The 10,360-nt window shown below is 30.8% G+C and overlaps 1 protein-coding gene across 1 annotated transcript; it reads right to left on the bottom strand.

Annotated features, from left to right (window-relative positions):
* LOC105155519 (F-box protein GID2) lies at positions 8,045-9,491 on the bottom strand. The gene has a single exon (XM_011071410.2). It carries the CDS (start codon positions 9,403-9,405, stop codon positions 8,842-8,844), a length of 564 nt encoding a protein of 187 aa, XP_011069712.1. The 5' UTR covers positions 9,406-9,491; the 3' UTR covers positions 8,045-8,841.

The following is a 10,360-nucleotide window of genomic DNA, read 5'->3' as shown; positions in this document are numbered from 1 at the left end:
CAACAACAACATAGAACAATGTGAGAGATTTTAGACCTTTGGCCATCACTAAAACAGATTCTTGGAGAGTCTTGAATTCTACTAAGTTACTTAACTAGAAGATGATGAGAACAAGAATGTATTAGTTTATGAGAATGGAGATGGGGATTCCAGTATATTTATAGACTGCCCGAATGCAGCACGAAGCTGGTTTTGGAATGCAAAATTTGACTGTATAATTTTCAACTCTGGAAAGGGTTTTTGATTGTGATCAGGTTTCGCCGGCGGACCTGGAATTGTCTGCTGCGGAAATTAAGAAAACTAGGAATTTTGACATGAATCTTAAGGCAGCAAAGCGTATTAGAGTCGAAGTCCAACTCTGCTTCTAAAAAAGAATCGAAGTCCAACTTTGAATATCAATTGTCAAGCCTTCGAATTCTATAAGTCCACCACATATAGTATTATTTGAATAGAGTGGCATGGTGGGATCAACGTCTGGAATTTTCGGTGACCTTTTCCTCTTTCTTTTCACATTTACGGCCACACGTAATTGCCTACGTATTATATAAGGAAAATAATATTTTTGATATCATACTTTAGGTCCGTTGCACTTTTAGTCTCTTACATTACGATCATTTTCACTTTTAGTTCCATTTATTACAAAATCAGCACTTTTAGTTCTGTAATTTATAAAAATTAGTATTTTTTATTCACATTTACTTTTCGTTCTACAATTTAATAGTGTGGCACGTGCCATTTAAGTATTTTTTACCGGAAGAAAAATTGGTCCTTCTCCCCAAAAGTAGCATATGAATGCTTCATTTGGCCTTCTTGATTTACTTGGGTGGAAGACATGATTTTTGTGTTGCTTCTACTTGGTTTCAAGTTACAGAAATATGGGAAGTGTGGGATTCAATTTTTATGAGTGAATTTGTGAGAGAAGAGAGAAATCCTCCTTTTTTTACCTTAATCTATTTCAAGATTTATTTTTTTCCCTCAAATGTATTTATACTTCCTCCAAAAAATGGTCCTAAGCGCAAAGCGCGTCAATTTTTCTTCCAATCAAAAATATTTAACGGACACATATCTACTTCAATAAATTGTAAACGAAAAAATGGATGAAAACCAAATGCAAAACATGCAAATTCCGTAATAAATGGACCAAATGTAAAGTTAGGATAAAAAAATGCTATTTCACCTATTATAGATGTTGCGACAGTATCAGTAAATGTTAAGAAAATCATACAAAATGGATAGATAAGACGCCTATATAAAATTAATAAAATATAAGCACATATATTGTAATTCATTATTATTTCGAAGAATATTAGATTCATATGAGATAATAATTTATATATAATAAAATAGAATCATTAAAGTTAACTAATTAAGCCTCATTTTTTGCATAGATGTGGCAACTTTAATGAGCTTCATTCTCCCAAATGAATTTTTACAAATTTTAAACTAAAAGGGAAAAAATAATTAGTGTTAATTTAAAAGAATCTAATCAATATTATATGTTTATCTATTCTTTTTAAATATGTAAAAACATCACTACCTAAAAAAAGGTCATTTTTTGGGACTAATTTGAAAAAAAAATGCTACGGGTAATGGCCCATCATTGTCAACAGTGTTGGAAAAGTTTTGCAAGGAACAAAACAAATCCGTCTCAAACTTGATGTGTAGCACCCCTTACTCGCTACATCTAATTATTACTGTTTCATTCTTTCTTTAATTAGAACTCATTTTATAAGTAATTCTCTTTCAACTCGTAAAATAAATTCTAATTTATTAATATAATATATATATACATATATCACAAAAGGTATTAGATATCACCAAAAGTTTATATTTACCCTCACTAAATGTCCTCATATACATAACCTCAAGAAAAATCATACCATAACTTTAAATACAAATCCCGATAAAAGACCAAAATATTTAACAACCCAAAAATTAAAAACTCTGGCTTCAGATGTCACCGCTGACCCACCTAATAAAGACGAGGGCACCGCTCAAAGTCCAATGTGGCTAATCAGTATGACCTATTTTCTGAAAAGTACGTGACAAGGAATGAGGTGCCTACTCAATAAGTATAGCTGATCAGTTTATATATATACACAGGCAACAATTTCACGTACATGCAGTCACATTGACTAACAGCCATTATCAATAGTAACATCAAATATAAGCAGTAATACCTACTCACAATTATAAATCAATTTATGACACAATATTCGACATTATCGTTTATTAGTTAAGGGCCCCACTTACTCTAATTGGTATACAGCAGTTAATGGTTTCGCCGGCCATCATCATATCATATACAGCACAGGATACCCATTGTGTGATATCCCCACACTCTTTTACTCCAACTGTGTAGCAATATAGCACAGGACATCACAACAAATATGGTACCCCCACACCACCCCAATGTGTAGCTAATAGCACAGGATATTCCCCGTTGCCCCGAAATACCCCGGTACCCTACGCGCCATGGTACCTAGCTTAAATCATATATTTTTTTCATATCTTATTATCAATCACATTATCATCAATCACATTTTCATAAACCATTGACTGTGTTCCCAACAAGGTAAGCCTCATCTTTTATTTCAACCCACAATCGTCATTCTATTCTTTATAATAATCACTTCCTCAATAACAACTCCCAATTTGATTTCATCAACAATCAATTATATGATTTTCACATAATCATATCCCGCATATCTCTACATTACCATCACATATCACATAGTAACAATTTCACCAATATTAAGGTAATCTAATAAATAATCCACAACTAATTATATAACCAATCAATATACGAAAGCCACGCATAATAATATAAAGCCAAGTCCACGTTCGCATCCAAGAAACCAATATATATAATATATTCAATACTATACATACGTATATATATATATATCCAATTAGCTATACTTACCTTATATCCAAAATGCTTCGGTTTCACGAGGGACTGCTCAACCCTCTATTTTGTCGTCACGTCCTATAATAGAATATTATACGGATAATCAATATATTTAATTTACCAAATAATTCATAAGAATTCACTTAATCAAACCCCTTATATATTTATAACTATCATTTTTAATAACATTCGTAAATTATATTACCACTGAAACCTCATTTTCTCTCTTTCATAACATAATATTCTTTAAATATAACTTTTTGAAATATTTCTATGAATTTTCTGTCAATTTATCGTTGCTATACAATTTAATTAAGCAATAATACATAGAATTACATATTTGGTTCATCATTCCGATGGAATTATGTAAATTAGCTATAATAATAATTAAATCTAACAAATCAAATAATTTAATTGCCCAACTATATCATTTTTATAGCAACTGTGATATTTAATTTGGCACTAATTTAAATAGCCAAAATCATAAAATACTCCGATTAAATAGTTCACCGCTCAATATAATCAATATTTAATAAACGGACTAATTAAATAATATAATTATATAAATTAATAAAAATTAAATTACAATTTCCGTACCTCTATTTTTCCGAAAATGTGTGTGTGCGTCTGGTGTGTGTGTTAAATATGAGTGTGTGTTTTGTGAGAGTGTGTGTTAATGTGTGAATGTTAATTAACATACATATATATATTGGATGATTGGTGAGGCGGTGGCAGCACGTGGCACGGCCCACCATCTTATTTTCTTTTTTTTTTTATGCTTTTTAAATAATTACTTTTCTTGCTTTCTAATTTTCTTAATTAATATAATTTGCTCCCAAATTTTATAACGAATTTCAATTTAATCCGTTCAAGTTTTATTATATCCCAAATTCAATCTATAATTTATTTATTAATTAAATTTAAATTTTTAATAATTACCAGTTAGTCTCCCAATTACGTAAAAAATTCTACGGACGTCACATGATGTGGACTTGAGACAGGCCTATCTCACCATCAAAAATATTGTTCCATGGACAAATTATATATAGTTGAATTACTTTTGCAACAGGTTTGTGACGATATTCACAATGGTATTTGCATAACTATTTTTCAACATTTTTTGAGACGTACACCCATCTCAATCTTGTCTTAGAATCATGCATAGTTTTTGGTTTCATTTTTGGTTCGTCTTCGAGATGGGTCAAAATATGGTAAATATTTGCTTTGATTTGTTTTAGAAATTTTGGTAGTGTTTTGAGATGTTTTGAAACAGTGCCTCATTTATTTTTGGTCAAAATAATTTTCCACTAATTATAGGCCCTACAATTAAAAAAATTATATATATACTCATACATATATATAAATATATATAAAAGAGACATAATTTGACAATGAACATTAGTTTTGTTTCCCACTAAACAATATCAAACATACCATACTTATTTTTCTCTCTCTATCTCCACAGAATATACCAAAATAAGTTAAAAATAAAACCAAAGGTAGTGGGGTCTAGGTGCTTTTCTTCTAGTCTTCAAGGCTCTTTATTTTGGGAGCGTATATGATACTTGGGCTCCGGGAGGGGGAGATGTAAGAAAAATTACCAAGTTGACCCTTAGCCCAAGTATTATATTTGGTTATTTACTAAAATCCCCCTTTGGAGGGGAAGGGTGGATTGTTAGTGTGGACGATTTAGAAGATATAATTGGAGAACATGTATGGTTAGGTTCCATTTGTATACTTGGTGGAATCTGGCATATCTTAACTAAACTCTTCGCGTGGGCTTGACGCGCCCTTGTATGGTCTGGAGAGGCTTACTTATCTTATAGTTTAGGGGCTTTATCCGTCACAACAGTATTTGCATAACTATTTTTCAACACCTTTTGAGACGTACACCCATCTCAATCTTGTCACAAATTTTGAGATGGGTTTCCGTCGCAAGAATCCAAAGAGTAGGATAAATTTAAGACGCATTATGCAGCGACAGGTTTTGAGACAACTTTTGTAACATATTTTTGTCGCATTTTGGGCTACTTTGCACCAGCTTCTAAACTTCCTAACAAGTTTTATGTTTATATGTTGTTAACTTTTGTAAAGGTTCTGGTTGCAAAATTATAAATTGAATTATTTCACTTAGTTTAATATCAAATTAGTTTATTTTCAATATTTTGATAAATTAATTTTCTTATCCATTTAGTCCATAAAAAATTGTAGAAAATTTTACAAAATAAATAAAATCATTTCATAATATACAAGGGTATTTTTTATCTAATCACTACAAAAATATATGAAAATTAGATGACAACTAATAGAATGCGCTACTTGATGGACAAATGTTAGAGAATATTGAAAATTTATTAAATATTAATATTATGTCAAACGTTAAAAGAACAAGTTGTAATTCAATACATAAATTATAAATTCAAATCTCATAAATATAAGAACATATTTAATTTTTAGTATCTTTTTATTTTTAATTTCTTTAATAATTAAAAAATATCAATCTTTAATAAATATATATTTAATATAATCATCTACACTTTATTATTAAGTGAGAGTATCTTTTAGTGTCTTACTTAATTCTATTATTTATTTTTAATTAAAATTTTAAGTTAATTAATTATTTTTAACTTCTTCATTAATTATGATTTCATAACTACCCTGTGCTAGTTTTTTCTTTTCCTGCATTTTTTATTTCTCGAATATTATTTATTGTCTTTGTTTGTCAATACTTTTGTATAAATCACAATAGTTATATCGACTTATTACATAACATTAGGCACTTTTTTACTCTACAAAATGTGATACCATAATGTATATAAATATTTTATTTTAATTTATTTTTAAAAATAATTATGCACATATGCCACACTTACTAATATCTATTATAAAAATCCTAAATACACATCACCTCGGATTTCGCGCATTTGATGTCGGGTCTCGAGATTCACACAGTTGGGTCCTCTCATTAACACTTATTGAAGATTTTCCTTTGATGGGGCATGTGAGATACCATAAAATTTTGAAATAATTACACTTCTTTTTTTTTAGATTTAGTATAGTTATATACAAAATTTTCAAATTTTTAGATTTAGTATAGTTATATATAAATTTCATAATTGAAAAATTACGTTAAGCACTTTTGAAATTCACTTTTGTCTAATAAATAAGTTTTTTCGCTAGTCAAAATTCACCTAATTTGTTGATATAATAAAAATTTACATTTACCCTCAATTGACTAATGATTAATTTATTGTGGATCAAATAAATCTTTTCATGGTCAAATTACCGTCATACATATCTACACACGTCAATGCATGTGAAGAGGTATTTTTCACCATTATAAAAATAGTTTAGTCGGAAAGAATATATTGACTTCCAATAAATTAGTAATAAGTCAGTTGAGTGTAAATATCAATTTTCATTAAATTTTCTTGTTAATATTAGCAAATTTAGTTAATTTTCACTGAAGAATGGATCCATTTGTTAGACAGATGCAAACTTCAGGAGTGCTAGATGTAATTTTTCAAACGACCTCTGCTGAAATTTGGCATAATTACGAATATCTCCCCATTGTTTGAAATATTATAAATACCCTCCTCAAACAACAAATTATTACATAGCACATAATCGGTGAATGGGCATTACTTTTTTAGCCTTGTTAATTTTTTTAAAAATATATTTAAAAAATAATAAAAAAAATGTGAGATTGAGCAAAATAAATAATTCATGTGGAACATTAGTTCATAAATAGAAAATAATAAAATATATAAAATTATAATTTATAATCTCAAAGGGCATGTTGGTCCGTCCACCAAAAAAAATTGAATGAAAGCTAATAGATGGACTCATTGTTAAACAAGCGTTAAAATTAGAGGATATTTGTAATTTTTTAAACTATAAGGAGATATTTATAATTATGTTAAATCTCAATAAAGGTGATTGTAATTTACCCTATTTATTATATATGTATCATATTATTTATTACTTTACTTTTGATTGAAATTCTTCATTTATTAACTATTTTTCTATAGGTAAAAATATTTTTTTTAATCAAAAAATATTTTGATAATAATTCAATATGCAAAATTCTAATATATTTTTAGAATTGTATATTTATTCATAGAATAAGGGACAACTTTGTCCAACAAATAAATTTAACTGGAATAAGACTTATAACTTATTAAAATGCTACTTCACCAATAGTTGAGGAGCCAAAGTGTAATTAACCCTTTTTTATTAATAATAATGACTATTATTAATGGCTATAGCACTTCTTGTTACTCTGATTTGCAACATACGTTTGTGCATATTCCAATCTTCCAATCAATCAGACCATCCACTCTGTTCATCCGATTGATCTCTCATCTAACCTTTTTAGCCGATTCAACTAATCATACCACTGACCCAATGACTATAGATCAAATCCTTTTACCCAATTTAACCGATTAAACGCAATATTCAACCAATCATACCACTGACCCAATGATTATAGATCAAATCCTTTTACCCAATTTAACCGATCAAACCACTGGATAACTAATAATTTGTCCAATTCCATCTCTAATATAATATTTTTTAAATCAAACCATTGGCCCAATAACTGATGATTTGTATGGTTCCATCTCTTATCTGATCTTTTTTAGATGATTCAACCCATCTAACCCTCAACCCAATGGCCATTGATTTGCCTAATTCAATCTCTAATCGATGTTTCAGACAATTCAACCAATCAAACCATTGACCCAATGATGAACAAGTTGTCCAATCAAACCATTGACCCAATGGTCAATAATTTGTCCGATCTAATTTTAAAAAATGTGTACATCACTTCTTGATATTCTGATTTGCAACACAGTTGGAGACTAGGAGCTTATTAATGCTCAAGCATTCTTCATTTCAGAAAACACAATACACGATCAGGGCTGGTACAATCTGTAGTTATTGATAGACGTTGCAAACTTAATTGCACACTTAGTCCTTAAATAAAGTCGATTTGACCAAAATGTACCATGAGACGCTAAATAAATCACAAGACTAAATGTATACTCACGCCCATCAAAGATCAAGTTTCAGGACACTCGTTGTTATAGGATTAAAAGTGTAACTTTGCCTGCAACGGTTATAGGCCAGTGGTATATAAATGAAGCATTTTATAACAATCAGAATCAAACTACTGCTAAAAGGAGAAAATTGGAAGTCAACATTAAGAATTTAGACATGATACAGAGTCAAAAGATGGCCGAGCTCTCTATACATCACCAACATTCTTCCTCTAACATAGTCCTCTAGTTATTGTAGTATTAGTACATTCCAAATAATCCTCTATTAATAGACATACATAAACTTCTTTGGCAAGAGGTGTCTTACCAATTCCTGACATCGCAACCGTTGACACAATTTAGAAATTAGGTTGAATACCCTCTAAACACAACTTTAAGTTTAATCAAATCATTGTCTAATCCAACAATTTTCGCAACTTCTTTCCACCAAAATGATCAGTTCTTTAATGAAAGATAGCATTTTTTTTCTTCAAATATGCAAACAAAATAGTCTCACTTCCTTAATCAGGTAGTGTCATTTAGTAACTGATCTCATCTCCAATAGTTCGGGTGGAAAGAATTCAAAAATTACTAGATTAGATAAAGATCTGATTAAAATCAAAGATATACTTACAGAATATTCAACTTGACTCCAAATTGTCTCAATAGTTGGGATGGCAGGTATTGGTAAGACCACTCTTGCCAAAGGAGTTTGTGTATATCTGTCAAATGTAGGACCAAACGGATGTAATAATACAAGTAATTCATTAGAGTACAGTAATTGCACATATATATACAATCGCCCCAAATATTACAAGCAGGAAACTAAACTTGAAAGTTTGAAAAAGAAAAAGAACATCGTCAAGGGAACCAATGAGATGCAATAATTTCTCATTTGCTCCGATTAAAACTCATCTTTTCAAAGTACTTAATCGAGAGCAAAGATAGTGAAAGATTGACCTCATCCTTACCCCAGCGAGCCTTAGATCTGGGAGCACCTGGCGGCGCCGCCGGAGCTAAAGGAAGGCAAGGCCACGTGGAAACAGCAGCCGGCGCTGAAGACGTAGAAGAAGTGGGTTTCAGCAGCGGCCAGAGGTGGCTCGAGTACAGGCGGCGGAAGCCGCCCAGAGCCAACACGACGGCGCGCAGCTGGATCGGGCTGCGGTGGTAGTGCTTCGTGCAGATCAACTCCCACAGCCGCTCGTCGTGCGCCGTCCGCTTCCACTGCCGGCTAACGCACGCAGCCTTGGCTAGAGTGCGACCATCGTCCACATGCCGCAGCACCTCGTACAAGAGATTTTCGTCCAGCAACACTGCCTCTGCTTCCTTTGACATTTCTTCCTCTTCGTCTTCTTTACCTTCCGGCTTGATCTTCTTGTTCGCATCATTGTCGCCGGGATGAGTGTACACGGCCGCCGCGGAGTTAGAGCCGCCGTCGGCGAGGGGGCGCTTCATCCGTAGATCTGGAAGTGCTGCGGATGAAGATTAGGGGTTCGGGGCCTTATTTATTGGGGTGATTTGTTGAGCTGAAGGGGATTGATGAATTAGGTTTTTCGATAAGGTCAAGATTGGAAATGATGCTTTTGGTGGTATTAGGTGGAAATTGACGTCTTTATCCCTGAGACATAAATTTCCAAACTGTTTGATCCCTACATTTTACACTAATTACAAAAGAAACCCAGACTTAGGATTAGAAAATTAGGCTATATTAGATGGCTATGCAACTAGGGATCGCAACGAGTCGAGCTCGATCATTTTTGTCGAGCTCGAGCTCGACTCCTATATGTTGAGCTCGAGCTCAAATTATTTTTTATTTTGTTTTTTTGTTTTTTGTTTATTATTATTATTATTATTATTATTATTATTATTATTATTATTATTATTATTATTATTATAAATTATGAAAATCACCAATTTTTTATATAAATTTATAAATAATAAAATAAATTGTGTAATGCAAACTATATTATTGTTATTATTATTATTATTAGATTCAATAATGGGAATCACCAATTTTTTACATAAATTTATAAGTAATAAAATAGATTCTATAATGTATACTATATTATAAATATACAAAATATAGTATGAAATTCTAATTTCTTGTTATAAATATAAACTACTGATTAGTTTAGTAGTAATATAATTAGTAAATTATACAAAAAAAAAATCATTCTGAACAGTTTAAAGTTATTGGGAAAGTATCAATTATCTTAAATAATGCATTTGAAATACATAAAAATATTTTATAGTTGAAATTAATATATGTTCACAATTGTAAAATTTATATATTTATAAATGTTAGTATAACATTGATGTAACTATCATCTTATATTGTTGAACAACATGGGTTAATCAGGCCATCAAAATTCAGATCAGACTGTTAGATATGATAAAACTTACAGAAAAA

This window comes from Sesamum indicum, linkage group LG2, assembly GCF_000512975.1.
Source record: "Sesamum indicum cultivar Zhongzhi No. 13 linkage group LG2, S_indicum_v1.0, whole genome shotgun sequence".
NCBI lineage: Eukaryota > Viridiplantae > Streptophyta > Magnoliopsida > Lamiales > Pedaliaceae > Sesamum > Sesamum indicum.
This window is presented reverse-complemented; position numbering and strand designations above follow the sequence as displayed.

Coding starts and splice junctions, on each gene's coding strand:
- LOC105155519 (XM_011071410.2), bottom strand. CDS start 9,405: ATGAAGCGCCCCCTCGCCGACGGCGGCTCTAACTCCGCGGCGGCCGTG.